This window comes from Oryctolagus cuniculus, chromosome 12 (assembly GCF_051225735.1).
Source record: "Oryctolagus cuniculus isolate XC-2025 breed Fujian yellow rabbit chromosome 12, ASM5122573v1, whole genome shotgun sequence".
In the NCBI taxonomy this organism is placed as follows: Eukaryota; Metazoa; Chordata; class Mammalia; order Lagomorpha; family Leporidae; genus Oryctolagus; species Oryctolagus cuniculus.
The window spans coordinates 105,694,722-105,712,712 of NC_142878.1; the positions used below are offsets into that span (position 1 = coordinate 105,694,722).

At 65.5% G+C, this 17,991-nt stretch overlaps 1 protein-coding gene across 1 annotated transcript in view; it reads left to right on the forward strand.

Moving 5' to 3' along the window:
* ADAMTS7 (ADAM metallopeptidase with thrombospondin type 1 motif 7) overlaps positions 1-17,991 on the forward strand; it is a 39,184-nt gene that overhangs the window by 18,105 nt on the left and 3,088 nt on the right. The window contains exons 8-22 of the mRNA XM_002721600.6: positions 726-869; positions 7,577-7,721; positions 8,178-8,270; positions 8,641-8,786; positions 9,569-9,738; positions 9,912-10,045; positions 10,789-10,909; positions 11,729-11,973; positions 12,183-12,324; positions 13,591-13,717; positions 14,085-14,298; positions 14,580-15,920; positions 16,808-16,960; positions 17,385-17,558; positions 17,641-17,787. Of these exons, the coding sequence (XP_002721646.4) occupies positions 726-869; positions 7,577-7,721; positions 8,178-8,270; positions 8,641-8,786; positions 9,569-9,738; positions 9,912-10,045; positions 10,789-10,909; positions 11,729-11,973; positions 12,183-12,324; positions 13,591-13,717; positions 14,085-14,298; positions 14,580-15,920; positions 16,808-16,960; positions 17,385-17,558; positions 17,641-17,787 (3,496 nt within the window). The remainder of the gene's footprint in view (positions 1-725; positions 870-7,576; positions 7,722-8,177; positions 8,271-8,640; positions 8,787-9,568; positions 9,739-9,911; positions 10,046-10,788; positions 10,910-11,728; positions 11,974-12,182; positions 12,325-13,590; positions 13,718-14,084; positions 14,299-14,579; positions 15,921-16,807; positions 16,961-17,384; positions 17,559-17,640; positions 17,788-17,991) is intronic.

Below are 17,991 nucleotides of genomic sequence, written 5' to 3' on the forward strand. Positions count from 1 at the left end.
CACGTGTGTCCAAGCCTGGCCCACGCCCTCGGCCACCTGTTCCCACAGGGGCAGCATCCATGCTGGCAGCATCTCACACTGTCCTGATGAGGGCAGGCTTCCAGAGAGTTCTGTCGGCCAGAGGTGCTGGGCTCTTCCACTCATTGTGGAATGCTGCCATTCCCTGGCTTTTACCCTGGCTTGCTCTGTAGCTTCTCTGAGCCTCCCTGGGCAGGGGGGTGAATAATGAGGACTGAGAGGGAGCGAGCGAGCACTTCTGAGAGTGCTCAGCACATAGTAGGTGCTCATTTTCCTTGTGGGACCTTTGTGTGACACAGCCACTCAGAGCCCTGAACTCAAGTGCACAGCCTTGGGGTGAGGCCCCGGGCGTGGGAGGACCTCTGCAGGCCACTCTTGGCTGCAGGGGATGCTGGGACCCTGATGGGCCCTGTGCATGCCCCCTGGCTGGCTGTGTTGGCCTGCTCCAACACCAGGGTCCCTTGGCCCTCACTTCAGCCTTGGGCAGGTGCCCACCGGGGACCCAACCCACCATCCTACATTGCACCGTAGGGAAACTGAGGCGCAGAGAGAGCGCGTGCTTGTCTCAGGGTCGCATGGCCTCTTGGTGGCCGCCCCGGGCGCGAGCAGTGTGCACCTTGCAGGCAGGCAGGTCCCCGGCGGGGGGAGGGGCGGCTTGCGGCCCCGCCCCCAGCTCACCCGCCCCTGGGGCCTGTGCTCTCACACAGTTTTGGCATTCAGCATGACGGAAGCGGCAATGACTGTGAGCCCGTTGGGAAACGGCCTTTCATCATGTCTCCACAGCTCCTGTACGACGCGGCGCCCCTCACCTGGTCCCGCTGCAGCCGCGAGTACATCACCAGGTTCCTCGAGTAAGTCCCGCCCCCTGCGGGCGGGGCGGGGGCGGGGCCAGGCCGGGCGGGCGGGCGGGATGCAGGGGGAGTGCCTGCCGCCTGCGTGGGGCTGGGGCTGCCTCTGGGCAGGCACACCCGCGCTGAGCCCGGCTTCCAGGTGCCCCGGGAGGAGAGCCCTATGGACCTGAGCCAAGGCCTGCAGCCCGAGGGAGCCAGGTGGTTTTCAGGGAGTGGAGATGTTGGATGAGGCTCTCAGGGCCGTGGCTGGACAGGTGCAGGGCCAGCCAGAAGGGCCAGTGGCAAGCAAAGAAACAGGTGCCGTTAGGGGACCTGAAACACAGCCTTGTTCCTTTCTTTCGCGTTCTCTGAATCTGTAATGGTTGTTCTCCTACTCGGTGTTTTATGTTGTAAGTAAGAGAAACATTTTTTAAAAATTTTATTTATGGCCGGCGCTGCGGCTCACTAAGCTAATCCTCTGCCTGTCGCACCGGCACACCGGGTTCTAGTCCTGGTTGGGGCACCGGATTCTGTCCCGGTTGCTCCTCTTCCAGGCCAGCTCTCTGCTGTGGCCAGGAAGGCAGTGGAGGGTGGCCCAAGTTCTTGGGCCCTGCACCCCATGGGAGACCAGGAGGAAGCACCTGGCTCCTGCCTTCGGATCGGCGCAGCACGCCGGCCATGGTGGCCATTTGGAGGGTGAACCAACAGAAGGAAGGCCTTTCTCTCTGTCTCTAACTCTGCCTGTCAAAATTTTTTATTTATTTATTTGAGAAGCAGAGAGACAGAGAGAGTGAGAGAGAGAGCGAGCTCCCATTCACCGGTTCACTCCCCAAACACCCACAACAGCTGGGGCTGGACAGGGTAGAGGCCAGGACCTGGAACTCCATCCGGGTCTCCCATGTGGCTGGCAGGAACCCAAGGACTTGAGGCATCCCCGCTGCCTCCCAGCGGGGTGTGCATTGGCAGGAAGCTGCAGCCATGAGCCAGAGGCAGGCCTCGAACCCAGGCCCGCCAGGGTCAGATGCAGGCGTCTTCACCGCTAGGCTCAATGCCCACCCCGAGAAAAAACCTGACGTTTACCCCATTGGCACAAATGCTCCCACTCACCTTTCTTCTGAGCAGTGCCAGGGCCAAATGCAAAGTTAAGAGCATTTGACTCACGTGCAACATTGTTAAAACTGACAGTTCCCCTTCCATAGCTCACACAGGTCACGCATCCCCCGCCTGTAGATCTGGGCTTCCACCTGCTCCACTTTCGGCAGCTTTTTTTTGAATATTGACACCACAGGGGGAATTTCCACATCGAGAAACTTGGTTTTGTGCACAAAAATGCGTGAATAAACATTTTAAAAATGCATATTATGAAGAACTATGCATGGATTTCAGGGTTTTTTTTTTTTCACTAAAGCTTGTCTTTCCATTTCCTTTTTTTTTTTTTTAACAGTTATTTATTTTTTTGAAAGGCAGAGTGACAGAGAGAGGGAGCGATCTTCCATCAGTGGTTCAATCCCCAAATGGGCACATTGGCCAGGGCTGGGCCAGGCCAAAACCAGGAGGCCGGAGCTCCTCCCAAGTCTCCCAACACTTGGCCACCTTCTGCTGCTTTCCTGCCTGCGTTCCCGTGTGGGATGCTGGCCTCGCAGGTGGCGGCTTAACCGCTGCGCCACGACGCCGGCCCTGAAAGTGGCTTTGTTTTCATCACCTCTGATTGACAGCTTGATTTGGTCATAACTTTTGGGTTAGAAGTCCCTTCCCTTGGAAGGTCAAGGGCATTTGTCCATCACTGTCTAGTTTCCAACACTGTGGTTGGCAAAGTCCTGTGCAACTCTGATCTCCAAGCCTCTGAGTGTGACCTTTTAAAAAATCCGAGAGCTTTCAGGATTCTTTGCCTCTCTTTTTTTGGTGATTTTAAATTTCACAGCTATGTGCCTTGGTCTATTTTTATTTTGGGGACGCTCGTTGGGGCCTTTTTTATCTGGAAACTCATGTCCTCCAGTTCTTGGAAACGTCGTTGTATTGTTTACTTGGTAATGTTCTCGTCTCTTTTCGGAACCCTTCTTATCCAATTCGTTCTCTTATATCCTTATTCTTCAACATTTTATTTTTTTAATCTCCTTATTTAAAAAAATCTATTTTTACTTATCTGAAGAGCAGAGAGGGACACAGAGAAAGAGGGAAGAGAGAACTCCCATCTGCTTCACTCCTCGGATGGCTGGGACTGGGCCAGACCAAAGCCGGGAGCTGGGACCCCATCCGGGTCTTCCATGTGGGTGGCAGGGCATGAAGGACTTGAGCTTCCAGGGTGTGCATTAGCAGAGAGCTGGAATCGGCAGCAGAATCGGGACTCGAACCCCGGGCTCTCGGATATGGAATGTGGGTGTGCTGGGAGCCACACCACAGGTCTGCCCGGTGCTTTCTGAGAGGCTGGGACCCCTCTTTCCCTGGGAGACCCTCAAACAGATGTGAGGTCTCTTGGCTGCGGGATTCTGTATCCCCCCGCAGGAGCCCCCAGGCCTCCTCCTGCCAGAGTGTGGGTGTGGCTGCGGTGAGGAAGGGGCTTGATGGGCGTCTCCACCCCTTTCCTCTGGGGGGCGCAGCCCCCTGGCCCACTGCTGGGCCACACAGCGCTGGGGAGGGGACCTGGAGTCTGATGGGGTCTTGCAGGTTTTCAGCCAGGCGCTTGTTCTACCCCTGGCCATCCCGGGACCCCAGTCCCTGGGCCTGCCCAGGGCTCTTCTTCAGGGAGTGGGGGGCTCTCTGCTTGCAGTGCTGGGCCGTGTGCCTCCCCCCACCTGCAGACACTGACAGGGCTCGGGGTCCTCGTCACCGTTCCCTTCCCGTCGCCCACTCCTTGTTTCCATCTGGCCGTCACCGCAGTGGGGCCCCAGAAGGAAGCTCCCCACTGCTCCGGGAGCCGAGTGTTTTCTGGAAGTCTGCTCACCTGTTCTCCGTGGGCCTTGACCAGGGATGGGCCCAGGTGCCCGGGGCTGTGTGCTGGGGAGTGGGGGTGGGAGCGGAGGAGCGTTTACTTTGGTGGTGAGGGACCTGGCCCAGGCCCAGGCCTCTCCCCATGTTGGCGGACAAGGCCCCTCGTCCCTGGAGCCTGGGGCAAGGGGCGGACAGTGGGGCCGACCGTCTCGCGGGTTTGCTGTGAGGATGGAGTGAGTGTTTAGCACAGCGCCCACCACGGGTAAGCCTTGGACATGCACTATTACTAATCACTAATTATTCTTATTATTTCCACTCTTGCCAAGGGATCAGTCGTGTGGACTTGAACCAGGGAGTGGCCTGCGGGTAGGGAGGAAGGCGTGTCCCCTCCCCCGGGAGGGGCAGAAGATGAGGGAATGGTTGGCAGATCTGTGGCCGCCCCCACAGCACCCCAGGGCCTGTTCCCGGCTGCGCCCACCCGGTGCCGCCCAGCCCCTGGCTCCGGGACAGACAGACAGACAGACGGGTCTCTGTGTGCATTCAGCGGCTGGAATGCGTGAGGGGCTTGGCGCAGGGCCTGGGGTGCGGGTGGGAGGAGAGGGCGGGAGCCTGTGGGAGCCGGGGCCTCCTAGGGCCCTGACACCGGGCAGAGCCGAGTGGAGGCACAAGGGTGGAGATAGGAGGCCTGCCAGTGGCGGGGTGCTCGGGGGCGATGACCCGGGGCTCCCCAAGGCCGGCTCGCATGTTCGCCTCTGCAGCCTGGGGAGGGAAGGGAGAGAGGGGGCGTGCAAGGGGGCAGGGGGGCAGGGTGGCACGAGCCTGTCCCCTTGCACAGGAGGTTCTACCCAAACAGGGCAGGGACAGCAAGGGCCGCACACAAGGTGCCACATGTGTCGGGGGCTTGGGGGCCCCTCCCCCGCGGGCTTTGGGGGCCCCTCCCCCGCGGGCTTTGGGGCCCCTCCCCCGCTGTTCTGATGCCCCTGCAAATGGCCTGGGTGAGCCTGTCCCAGCCCTTGACAGCTCAGGGTGGCTGGCACAGCGGCAGACCCCCTTGGGGTTGGTGGGATGTGGAGGCCAGTTAGGAAGAGGATGCCGGGCGAGTGGGCGGGGCCAAGGGGGCCGGGAAGGAAGTGTCTGGTCCACTAGGGGTGAGCTGGGCTCCTCTAAGAGCCTTCCGCTGGGCTGAGAAGTGCTTCCTGGGGCCCTGGGAGGAGGCCCTCCCGCCGGCATCTGTCAGCCTCTGCGGCACCATGGGGCCGCGGCCGGGGGCGGGGTGGGGGGAGCCTTCCCAGCCGTGCTCTCAAAGCCCAGCTCTCAGCCTGCCCCTGTGGGGTCCTCTCCCCCATGGCCCAGCGTCCTTGACCAGAGCTCGTGGCGCTGAGGCCAGGGGGCGCAAGGTCTCCCTGCAGATGGTGGGCAGCTGTTTGCAGTGCGAGGTGAGAGGGAGGCTGCCTGGCCTGCTATTATTAGCACAGGGAGGCCCAAGAGGAAGGAGGGGAGGGGGGAGGGCTGGCGCTGTGGGGCCCGAGTGAGGAGCCTGGCGGGGGGGGGCGGTGAGGAAGGAAGGGCAGGCTGCGGGCGCCCCTGACGTTTCCCGAGTGGACACTGCTATTTATACCTCTGTTCCGGGGCGTGGCCTCTTGCAGATAAGGATGTGGGGGCCCAGAGAGGGTGAGCGGTGACCCGAGGCCACACAGCATCCAGAGCCAGGTGCTCCCCAGACGGTGCCTGGGCCCAAATGTGGCCCTGATTGTGCCAGCTTCTCACACACACGTGTGCTCCCTCACATGCCCACAGGCACACTCACATCCTCACACTCATACACACTCATGCTCACACATGTGTACTTACATGCCCACACTCACGTTCAAATGTGCTCACATACATGTGCAGTCACACGTGTGCTCCCTCGCATGTCCACACACACTCACACTCATGCTCACACACTCACATGTACACTCACTCCATTCACACATGCTCACACATGTATGCACACACATTTATACACATGCATGCGCACACATTCACATACACACGCTGTCACACTCATGCTCACACATGCGCTCATGCATGCCTGCTCCCACGTACCCACTTACACACATTCGCACACTCATCCACACATGCAGTCACGTGCCCACATTCACACACACACAGGCTCATCCACACTCACACCCGTATGCAGTGCTGTCACATTCACACACACATGCACGTGTTCTCACATGTACACTACAATGTGCACCCTCCCATGCTTACACGGGCTGGGCCTGGTGGGTGGTTGTGGCTCCAGCCGGGAAGTGGGAGAGCTGGGACGTGGCCTGGGAGCCCCGGACCCCGGCTGGCTGTGGGTTCGGAGCACGCTGGAGGGAACCCGGGCTGGGCCGGGCCGGCCCCACCATCCCCGCCACGCGCTGTCCTGGGCGCAGACCCAGGGAGCCCCAGCTGGCCTCAGCTGTGTGGTTGGCACTTGTACTTGGGGTGAAGTATTTGAGGCAGCCCAGAGCGTGGACGCGGTGGTGCCGGCAGCCCCAGCTGGCTTCAGCGCCTGGCCCTCCTGTGGCTCCAGGATGGTGACATTCGTGTGTGAGGGGAGGAGGAACAGAGCAGGAAGTGAGGGTGCACACGCCATGGCACGTGACCTCCCTGGGCCGTGAAGGCCGTGTCCCTCGTCCCAGGGGTCCGGGTCCGGCCGGCACGGGCAGCTCAGCTGACCGCAGGAGTCTGGTCGCCCAGTCGTGGTTCCCTGCTCTGGGTGGAGTCTGGGGCCTGGCAGGGGCTGGGGGACCTGGGCAACCACACAGACCCCGCCCTGACCCCTTCATCTTTCCCAGCATCCCCAGGGCTTGCGATGTCCCCTTCCTCCCTCCCTCCCTCCCAGGTTCTATCCCCTCTGCGCCCCCAGCCCCCTGCCTGCCGGAGGCTCTGGCTCCCGTGGGCCTGTCAGACTGGGCAGCTGGTGGGCTTGTGCCTCCCCTCCCCCAAGGGCCCTGCCTCCCTCTGTGGCTTCTGGCTGGGTCCTTGCTGCTGCAGTCCACCTGTCCTTGCCCCGGCCCCTGTCTGCATGGCGCGCTTCTGCCTGGCCACTGCTGTTGCGCTGAGTTCCCCGGGCGGTGCTCAGTGTGACAGTGCGCGCTGGGGAGCGCTGGGTTCCAGCAAGGGCAGCAGGAGGCCCCTGGTGCCCAGAGGCGGGAGCTGCGCCTGAGGGGTGCACCAGAGCCGGGCCCAGGATCCCCCCATTCCCCCACCCCTGCTCGCTCTGTGGCTGCCATCTCTTCAGGCCTTGGTGATGAGAAGTGACGTGGGCCCAGAAGCCACCTAGCAGTGGGGCAGGGAGGCAGGGTCCCCTGCCCAGCCCCGAGAGAGGGCCCAGGGCAGCACTCAGGGCCTCCCCTTTCTGCCGGTTTCCCAGGCGCCCTCTGGGTCACGTCCCCCTTGTCCAGCCTGGGTGAGGCCAGGGGCTGCGGGTGTACAGAACAGGCCCATGGCGGGCGGGGAAGGGGTCCTTCTCCACAGTGCAGGGAGGAGTGTGGTAGAGGTGGTGGCTCGCAGAGGTGGGCCACTGGGGCGGGAGGCGGGGGGTGGCAGGAGTGGCCAGGCGGTGGGGTATGGGGTGAGGCAGGACGGCCTCCGAGGCCAGCAGGGAGCCCCGGCTTTCCTATGGGCTCTACCAGGTCGGGCAGGACCCGGTCCTGCCACACCGACCCTGGCCCCCCCACCCCGAGGCCTTGCTGGTGACTTTCACAGGTCATGCACCTGCCAGGCACGGACACCCCTTCAACCCGTCCCCTTTTCCTTCTCTGCAGCCGCGGGTGGGGGCTGTGCCTGGATGACCCTCCCTCCAAGGACATCATTGACTTCCCGGCCGTGCCGCCCGGCGTCCTTTACGACGTGAGCCACCAGTGCCGCCTCCAGTACGGGGCCTACTCCGCCTTCTGCGACGACATGGACGTGAGTGTGCAGAGGGACCAGGGGCGGCCCTTGCCAGCCTGGGCCTCCAGGGGATGCCGGGAGACAGGCAGCCGTGGCAGAGGCCTGGGGTCAGGCGACCGTTTCCCACCTGCCAGGCCCCTGGAGCCGGGCTCATAGGAGGGAAATAACCAGACCCACTCCCGGGCGTGTGACCAAGACCCTGGGACGGAGTCTTTCCAAAGAGTGGGCTAGGGCTGGGGGAACCGCGGGCAGGTGGGCTGCTCGGAGCCTCGGACCCCAGCCCAGGGACCCCCGGCGCCACAAGGTTTGGAGAGGCAGGGGCTGGGACACAAGCTCAGACCCCACCACACGCCAGCCCCGTGGAGGAGGCGTGCCCCAGCGGGGGAGAGGGGACTCTTGGGGACAGTGAGGGGACGAGGGTGGGGGGCAGCACCGGGGAGGGGGTGAGGGTGTGGCCCTTGCCTCCTCCCCCAGAACGTGTGCCACACACTCTGGTGCTCTGTGGGGACCACCTGTCACTCCAAGCTGGACGCAGCCGTGGATGGCACCAGGTGTGGGGAGAGCAAGGTAGGGGCCCGGCCCCGGGGAGGGGGGTGGGGGTGAGAGGCCTGACTTCCTGCCACGCCCCTGCTTAGCTTCCGGCTTGCCTGTGCTCGGAGCAGACCCCAGCCCAGTCTGGCCCACGTCCCCATCTGCAGAATGGACGCGGTGGGCCAGGGCCAGGGTGCACGAGTCCCAGCTCAGGGTCAACGTGAGCGCCACTGACTCCTCCCTCGGCTCCCACGCGGGGCCTGGGTCACGGGCGACTGCAAGGGGCTTCTCGCGCACCCCCGATCAACCCCCCACCGCCGTGCCTTTCCAGACCTCCCCTCCCCCTTGTTCTTACTAAAGTGTGTGTATGGGGGGGCGGTGCCTCCGTCTGTGTCTGTCTCGGCAGTGGTGTCTCAATGGGGAGTGCGTCCCTGTGGGCTTCCGGCCAGAGGCTGTGGACGGAGGCTGGTCCGGCTGGAGCGCCTGGTCCGGTTGCTCGCGGAGCTGCGGCGTGGGGGTCCAGAGCGCCGAGCGGCAGTGCACACAGCCCACGTGAGTGCAGGGCCGGCCCAGCGCCCTAGAAGCGTCCCTGTCACGGCCGTGCCCGGATGTCCTTGGGGGCACTTTCCAGAGAATTCTGGGAGCTGACTCCATTGCAGAGAGGGGACACTGAGACTGGAGGGGCCCACGACAGGCCGTGGCTGGCTGGAGGGGCGGGCAGGCGGCAGTGGCCAGGAGCCCGGTCCCCTGGGGTGGGTCCACGCCCGACCACCGCAGCGCTTCTCTGGGCCTGTGTTGCCCTGGCAGAACCCAGTGAGTCGATGTCGGTGTAGATGCAGTTAGCACTGGGCGGGAGCTGCCCGTTGTCCTCACAGCCACACAGGAGCCCGAGATGAGACTGGGGGAGGCTGGGAGGGACTTCACCCCTGTGGGCCTCAGTTTCCCCACGTGAAACTGCCCGGCCGCCTGGGCTGAGCCCCACGGCAGCCCCTCTGGATGCCTGGTGCTTGGCAGACCCTGGGCCCCCTACCCTTCCCTCCTCCTGGTGGGAAGTCTGAGCTGAGTTGGAGCCACCACCGCTGTGACCTGGGGGGCACGAGTCTGTGCACACGGGGCTGGTTAGGCTCTCCTGCGCCATGGTGCCGGTCACATCCTCTACAGAGGCAGCCCTAAGCCCATTTCATAGATGAGCGAACCGAGGTCCAGAGGGTGGCCACAGCAGGAGGCCGCCTGCCCTCAGGGCAAAGACAGGGGGCGGGGTCTCCAGGCGAGGGGCGCCACCCCGTGGGCCCGCGCCCGGCACGTGCTGAGCCTGCCCTCTGCTCTCCCCGCAGGCCCAAGTACAAGGGCAAGTACTGCGTGGGTGAGCGCAAGCGCTTCCGCCTCTGCAGCCTGCAGCCCTGCCCCCGCGGCCGCCCCTCCTTCCGCCAGGTGCAGTGCAGCCACTTCGACGCCATGCCGTACAAGGGCCAGCTGCACACGTGGGTGCCCGTGGTCAATGACGGTGAGCCCTGCCGCCCCGGGGGACAGGTGGGCCCCGGGTTCCCCCGTGGTGCAGGCAGGGGGAGTCCTGCGCCTGCCCCGGGGCTGCCCCCTCTCTCCTGGGTCTCCAGCCCCACTGGAGGTCTACCCAGTGCCCTGGCTGCCCCCTGATTGGTGCTGCGCTTGGACCCTCAGTGAACCCCTGTGAGCTGCATTGCCGGCCGGCCAACGAGTACTTTGCAGAGAAGCTGCGAGACGCCGTGGTGGACGGCACCCCCTGCTACCAGGGCCAGGCCAGCCGTGACCTGTGCATCAACGGGATCTGCAAGGTGCGCCTGCCCAGCAGGAGGAGGGCCCCGCCCCGGCGCCGCGGGTCCCTGGCCCCACTGCCAGGCCCTCCCGGGATCCTCCCCGGGCTGGACTGTGGTGCGTCCCTGCTCTGCCCCCGCACTCTGGAGACCCCTCCCATTCAGACCTCGCCCCCTGGCCTCCCTCCCTGCCTCCCCTGCTGGTGCCTGTGGCCTCTCCCGCCACGTGCACACGCCTGCACCACCCTTGCTGGAGCCCCTGTGCCCAAGTGAGCCCTTCTGCAGCAGGAAGGGGCTTAACGAGGTCGTTCAGGTGACGGGGTACCCAGTGTCAGGTGACAGGTGCTCTTCTCATTTCTAGCATGGCCCCAGCTACCTGCTGCCCCTGCCACTGGCCCCCTAGCCCCGGGCTGGGACAAGGACCAGTGGGGAGCTACTATCCCCTGGGGACCTTTGACATAGACCCCTGTTTCTGGATAGCCCTGTGCTCTGGCCATGAGCCTGGGGGCAGCTCCCATGCCTGCCCGTGGCCTTGTCCAACACGGGCCCATCTCAGATCAACCTGCCTTTGGGGGGGGGCAGGGATAAATGGGCCCATTTCGCACCCGAGGAAACTGAGGCCAGGGAGGTAGAGGGGCTCCCCTGGGCTCAGATGATGCTTGCACCTGCAGTGGAGCAGGGCCCCGACTGCCCTGGATGCCCCTGAGGCTGGGGGCCTGCCAGGGGCAGCCCAGCACCACGGCCATCCCCGCCGTGTATTGCAGAACGTGGGCTGCGACTTCGAGATCGACTCGGGTGCCGTGGAGGACCGCTGCGGCGTGTGCCACGGCAATGGCTCCACCTGCCACACCGTGAGCGGCACCTTCGAGGAGGCTGAGGGCCTGGGTATGCGGGGGCCCCACTGGGGGTGGGGGTGGGGCGTCAGTGTGCCTTCACCTGCGGCTCCTTCCTCAGCTCCCCGAGTCCCTGTGCTCGGCCTGACGTGGTCCCCACCCCCTGGCTGCAGATCACAAGGCAGGACCCTGGCAGGAGTCGGGGGACCTGGCCCAGGTGCAGGGACCTGGCCTGAGGGGAGTCCTCCTGGCCCGGGGGGGCTCTAGGCATGGCCAAGTGGGCTTGTACTTGGCCCTTGACCTTCCAGGGGTTGCTGTTGGCTGCTGAGGCATCAGAGACCCCCAGCTCCTCTCCCTGGCCCGGGTGGTGGGGGTCTGTCCTGCACTTGTGGCTTAAGCGCCGACTGTGTGCTAAGTGGCAGGGATGTGGAGGTGACAGAACCTGTTAGCATGACAGGTGCAGTGGAGGGGGGCCCAGGGGGCCGTGAGAGCAGCGAGGGAGGCCCAACCTCCTGTCGCAGGCAGAAATTAAGCTGAATCCTAGAGGACCTACAGGAGCGAGGAGGGGCGCTCCAAGCGGGGGAAGAGCTGGTGTCACACAAAGCTGGGGCGCTGGGAAGCTGTGCCCAGCCGGGAGCCCGGCGGGAAACAGAGACCCGGGAGAGAAAGGCCCCAGGCAATGCGGGACCTGCCATCCCCGAGTTAGGGGCAGACCCGGCATGGGTGCCCTGGGGAGAGGTGACAGAACGTGCTGGCCCCAGGTCTTGGTGGTGTTTGGGGCATCAGCGGGGGGCGGGGGTGGCTGGGAAGGGGGTGGGCGACAGCCATTCTTTCCCCCGCTGGGTACATCTGTGCACACCCCGGCCCGCAGGCTACGTGGACGTGGGCATGATCCCGGCTGGGGCACGCGAGATCCACATCCAGGAGGTGGCCGAGGCAGCCAACTTCCTGGCCCTGCGCAGTGAGGACCCGGACAAGTACTTCCTCAACGGCGGCTGGACCATCCAGTGGAACGGGGACTACGAGGTGGCCGGCGCCACCTTCACCTACGCGCGCACGGGCGACTGGGAGAACCTCACGTCCCCCGGCCCCACCCACGAGCCCGTGTGGATCCAGGTGCCCGCCTCCTGAGGCCGGGTGGGGGGTGCAGCGGTGGGGGGGTCCCCGGAACCCAGCCCCCACCCACGGTGGCGTCCTGGGGGAGTGACTCCGGGTTAGCCACACAGCGCGGGTCTGTCACGGCACCAGGGTGTGTGGCTGCAGGCCACAGAGCTGTGTGTGTGGGAGGGTCTCGTGCTCACGGCGCCACCTGCCTGCCGCCCCAGCTGCTGTTCCAGGAGAGCAACCCCGGCGTGCGCTACGAGTACACCATCCACAGGGAGGAGGCCGGCCGCGGCGAGGTGCAGCCGCCCGAGTTCTCCTGGCACTACGGGCCCTGGAGCAAGTGCACGGTCACCTGCGGCACCGGTGAGCCCCGGCGCAGGCACAGCGGGTTTTGTATCTGAGCGGACACTGCAGTTGGGGTCTCGGTGCTCACTTGCTGGGCCACCAGGGGTCTGGCGGCTTCCCTCTCGGAGCCTAGGTTCCTCGCCTGTGGTTCTGCCATCTGCCCGTGCCGCCCCCTGGCCTCTGCCCTGTCCCTCTGTATCCCTCACCCCAGTCCTCCATCTCCATCTGCCCCTGGTCTTCCCGCCTCTGGCCTCCGTGTCCAGGGGTCTCAGGATCAGGAATGCGGGCCAGAGACTCTTGAACGCCTTCCCGGAAATGCTGTTGGGATGAGCAGATCCAAGCTAGCCCATGCAACTTTGCAGAAATCAAAAGCTGTCAAAGCCATTCCATGCAGTAGAGCGTCAATTTCAAGTTAAAAACCAAAAGCAGAAGCACCTGCAGCCTGGGGTTGGGGAAGGAGCGTTGTCTTGCAGCAGGTGTCCCATTAGGGGTGTGCCAAGCGGTAGGCATTTGAATCCTGACCCACGGTGGCTGGGACAGGTAAGGGAGCGAGACGCCCCAGGGTGCACGGTCCAAGCTGGGGGGACCCCCCCACCATCAGCCTGCCTCCTGCCGTGCCTGGGGCCATGGGTCTTGTGCCTTTTCCCTCTCTGGCCGGACTATATCCCAGGTTCTGCTTGGGGCCTGGGAGTTGCAGTGGGGTGTGTTTTTGGCAGGTCCCATTTCTGCCTTGAACAAAATCCGAATTCTGTTGGCGAGGAAGGAGGAGCGGGCATGTGGGCCTGGGCGCTCAGGGGAGGGGCCGTGACAGGTGGGCCAGCTGCAGGCCACAGCAGGGAGCGAGGGCGTGAGTGTCCCCATGAAGAGTACAGATGTGCAAAGGCCCAGGGGTGAGCCCCAGCAGGGGGCGTGAAGGACAAGGGCAGGGCCGAGGCCGGCGTGGGGGAGTCGGTGCCTGCAGGGCTGCAGGCAGTGCCGAGCTGGGGGGGGCGGGGGGGTGAATTTCTCCTGCACACCCTCCTGAGGCTGCTGGGAGGGTATATGGCGCCGTGGGGGCGGGGCTTCCTCTGTGGTTGGATTTGCTGATAGAGGCTGGCACCTGCTGAGCTCCCCGGGGGGTGGCCGAGTGGAGGGCTGGGGGTGAGTTAGGAGGCAGTGGCAGGGGGCGGGGAGCCTCTCTCCTGCCCCAGGCAGGGAGGCCCTGTTGGGGGAGGGTTCTGGGTAGAGCAGGTGTGGCCTGGTCTCCGGGTGCCCAGGCTGAGCCCCTCCCCCTGGGGCCCGCAGGTGTTCAGAGGCAGAGCGTGTACTGCATGGAGCGGCTGGCAGGGCCCGTGGACGAGGGCCACTGCGACGCCCTGGGCCGGCCCGATGACCGCCAGCGGAAGTGCAGTGAGGAGCCCTGCCCTGCCAGGTGAGCCCCCACCAGGGGCCCGCCCCCGGGCATCCTGGTCCTGCTACAGTCCCCACATCCGGCGCCTCGGCGCCTCGAAGAGGAGTAGAAGGAGCCCGGCTCCTGGTCTCATTCCAAGGTCAAAGCCATGCCCTACCCGCCCCCCCCCCCCAGGGCCAGGATGTCCCCAGGCAGCCACTCCTGTCATTCCTCTTTGGACCCCTGGATGTGCAAACAGGCTCAGGTCGTGCCCAGGTTCCCTGGGGTGCTTGTCACTCTGAGGAGTCATCTGCACTCGGCCTTGACCTTGCTCGAACGCTGGCCGGCCGCCCTCTCTGTGAGCCTGGCCGTGCCGCCTGTCTGACGCCCCCTGTGTGCCCCTCACCAGGTGGTGGGCAGGTGAGTGGCAGCTCTGCTCCAGCTCCTGTGGGCCGCGGGGCGTCTCCCGCCGGGCCGTGCTCTGCATCCGCAGCGTGGGGCTGGACGAGCAGAGCGCCCTGGAGCCGTCCGCTTGCATGCACCTGCCCCGGCCTCCCGCCGAAGCCCCGTGCAACCGCCACGTGCCCTGTCCGGCCACCTGGGCCGTGGGGAACTGGTCTCAGGTGAGTGTTGGGGTGGTAATGAGACCACCCCCAGCTCCCCGTGGGTTGTGGGTCATAGGGAAGTGGGCAGCCTTGGGGGAGCCTGTGCTGCCTGCTATTGTGGGTGGGAGGGGCCAGTCCCTGCCCCCAAAGCTTTGGGGCTCAGGATGCCCCTGGCAGCCTTGAGCCAGGCAGGGCCAGCAGAGGGAGGCCTCTGCCCCTGTCGGTGGGCAGTGGGCAGGAGAGCCCGCCACGCCCTGCCTCCCCCCGAGGCCGCGCGCTCATCCCAGCTTTCTTTGTAGTGCTCGGTGACATGTGGAGTGGGCACTCAGCACCGAAGAATCCAATGCACCAATGACACTGGTGTGCCCTGTGATGAGGCCCAGCGGCCAGCAAGCGAGGCCCCCTGCCGCCTGGCACCGTGCCCGTGGTGGCCACCGGACACTCTGGGCCCCGACGGCTCGGGCAGCGGCTTCTCCAGCCCTGAGATCTTCAATGAAGTGGATTTTGTGCCACGCCCCGCGGCCCCACGCCCATCCTCCCCGACGCCGCCCGAGCCGCCTGGCATGGGCAATGCCATTGAGGAGGAGGAGCCAGAGCTGCCGGGGCCGGTGTTCGTGGACGACTTCTACTACGACTACAACTTCATCAACTTCCACGAGGACCTGTCCTACCCTCCCTTCCAGGACCCCACCCCGGACCTGACGGGCGCAGGGGCACGGTCGCCCCCCACAGAGCCTCCTGGGGCAGAGAAGCAGGGGGCACTGGGAACTCCACCCCCTGGCCCCCCGCCCAGCCAGGCTGGCCACTCCCCACTCCCCCCGACGGAGCCAGCACCTGTGAGCCCCTCGGCCACCGTCTCGTCTGAGGGTGCTACCCCCATGGAGGCCCCAGACCTGGGGCTCCCCACCTGGCCCCAGCCCCCTGGTTCGGCCCACGGCACGGAGGCACCTGCTGTCCCTGGGAACCCACATGAGCTCCTGGTGGAGGAGGACAGCCGGAGCCAGCCGGCCCCCACGCCCTGGGGCAGGAGCCAGCCGGCCCCCACGCCCTGGGGCAGGACCAATGAGGTTTCTGTGGACGAGGAGGAGCCCGCCAGCCGCAGAGCCCCCTCTCCGCCCCAGAGCCCCAGCCCCTCGCTACCTCCTTTGCCCTCTGGTGGCTCTGCCCCCTCTTCCCCTCGCACTGGCCCAGCCGAGTCATGGACAGAAGGCACAGTGGCCTGGGGGCCGGCTCTGGACCGTGGCCTGGGGCCTGTGGACAGTGAGCTGTGGCCCACAGTGGGGGCGCCTCCTCCCCCACCTCCCCCTTCGGCCACCCTATCAGGGATTCAGGGTGGCGACAGCCCCCAGGAGCCAGGGACTCCCACGGCTCCAGCCCCAGACCTGGGCTCAGAGGACCTGTGGACACTGGCAGTGCCCGGGGCCTTCTTCCCCACAGCCCCGACCCACCTCGGACACGAGCCCTGGGGGACTGCCCTGAGCCCGGGACCCTCCCCCAGCCCGGAGGCGTCTCTGAGCTCTGTGCTGCTGCCCACGCCAGCTCAGGACAGTCCGGCCAACAGCAGCAGATCCCCAGAGGCCCCGTCTCTGGACCTGCTGGGTGCCAGGAATGCCAGCTGGCAAGTGGGCAACTGGAGCCAGGCAAGTGGCGTGGGCTCAGGGTGGGCCGGGCTGGGCGTCAGCTTCCCCTCCGGGACCAGGAGCAGAACAGCACACAGGCCCTGCTCCTCCTGATCCCCAGGGGACAGGGAACCCCTCGTGGGATTTGACGACTGACGGCCATTGGCGGGTGGAGGCCCCACGGGGTAGGAGGAGCGTGAAGCCCCCCGATCAGGCCTGAGTTGCCCATCTCAGCAGTGTGGGCCCATTGACTGTGCCCCTGGAGGCCCCTTCCTGTGCAGGACAGGCCATGGCGCAGGGACACACAGCTTGCATGGCCTTTGAGATGGGGCGCTCACTCCAGACAGCTGCGTCGCCAGGCAAGGCCCCCTCGTAGGGCTCCCAGGGCTGGGCCTGGGATGGTTCCGTGAGGCTCGGCCTGTCTCCTTAGGGCACTGCCCGGGCCTTTGCCAGCTGGCTGTGCCCTGACCCCCTCCCACCTTGTCAAGGACCTGGGTCGATCTGAGCTGCGTGGAAAGACACTGGGGCCCGTCCGTGGGTCCCCACACTGCCCCAGCGGGAGAGGCGAGCTCCTGTTCAAATCCCCGATTCTGTGTGGGGATGATGGGCAGATCCCTGCTTATCCCTGGGGTTGCATAACTGCAGGCACTGGAAGCCAGACGCCTTTCCCGGGGGCTTCTGGGAAGCCATGAGCCTCGTCAGGGTAGCTGGGGAGTGCAGCCCCTCACCACTGAGCCACTGGGCTTGGCTTTTAATTACAGGGTGCTTGGGAGGGGGTGGATGAGTCCATTTTGTAGACAGGAAAACCAAGGCCCTTGGTTGAGGTCCCAGCCTCCTGGTGGGGCAGTCGCCCGGCTGGATCTGCAGGGTGGGGACCGGCCCAGCCCTCACTGGCTTCTGCCCCACAGTGCTCCACCACCTGCGGCCTGGGCGCCGCCTGGAGGCCCGTGCGCTGCAGCTCCGGCCGGGACGAGGACTGCGCCCACACTGGCCGGCCCCAGCCCGCCCGGCGCTGCCACCTGCGGCCCTGTGCCACCTGGCACACGGGCAACTGGAGTAAGGTGAGTGCCAGGCGCTGGGCAGGGGAGGGCTTGGCACGGTGTCGCTACTCAGGAATCATCGATGCATCAGGCGTTACACAAACTCCGGGGGCGAATATCCTGCCTGTTGCCGTCAGGGACTTGAACGTCTGTTTAGGTGTCTGACCCCCGTGGAAGCAGAGGGATGGTGGCATTGACCCCCACCCCAGTCTTCCCGTCTTTCCTCCACCTGTGCAGCCCCTCCCCCACCTCCTGTCCCCTTCCCGCTGCCCCTCCACCTGCTACTGTTGGACAGCCTCACTCCTCTCCACCTGTCCCATCCTGGGGCAGCCCCTGGCCCCGCCGCCTGCTGCCCGGTGCTCTTCAGGGCCACGACCCCAGGCCGGGTCTTGGGTGGGTGCTGGTCTGGACAGGGGGAGTGCACACACGTGTCCCCGGTCCCCAGTGCTCCCGCAGCTGTGGCGGTGGTTCCTCGGTGCGGGACGTGCAGTGTGTGGACACACGGGACCTCCAGCCGCTGCGGCCCTTCCACTGCCAGCCCGGGCCTGCCAAGCCGGCTGCCCGCCGGCTGTGTGCCACCGAGCCCTGCCTCAGCTGGTACACGTCTTCCTGGAGGGAGGTGAGGCCTGGGGGCCTGAGGTGCGGGCAGGGAGGGCCTCAGACCCTGGCCAGGCGCTGACCACCACCCCCTGCCCTCCCAGTGCTCCGAGGCCTGCGGTGGCGGCGAGCAGCAGCGGCTGGTGACCTGCCCGGAGCCGGGGCTCTGTGACGAGGCGCTCAGGCCCAACGCCACCCGGCCCTGCAACACGCAGCCCTGCACGCAGTGGGTGGTGGGGCCCTGGGGCCAGGTGAGCCGGGGGCTGTGGGCGCAGCAGGTGGGGCGTTGCGGGTGGGCTGTGCTCCGGCCCTGCCAGTGTGGGGTGGGGCTTTGGTTTGGGGCCTGAAGGAGGGGTCGGTGGTGCTAGGGAGGAGGGTGACGCGGACAGCACGGGCAAGGCCACGGCCCCATGGCAGGAACCGCAGACCGGGGTGGGTCAGGCGGCCAGGCAAAG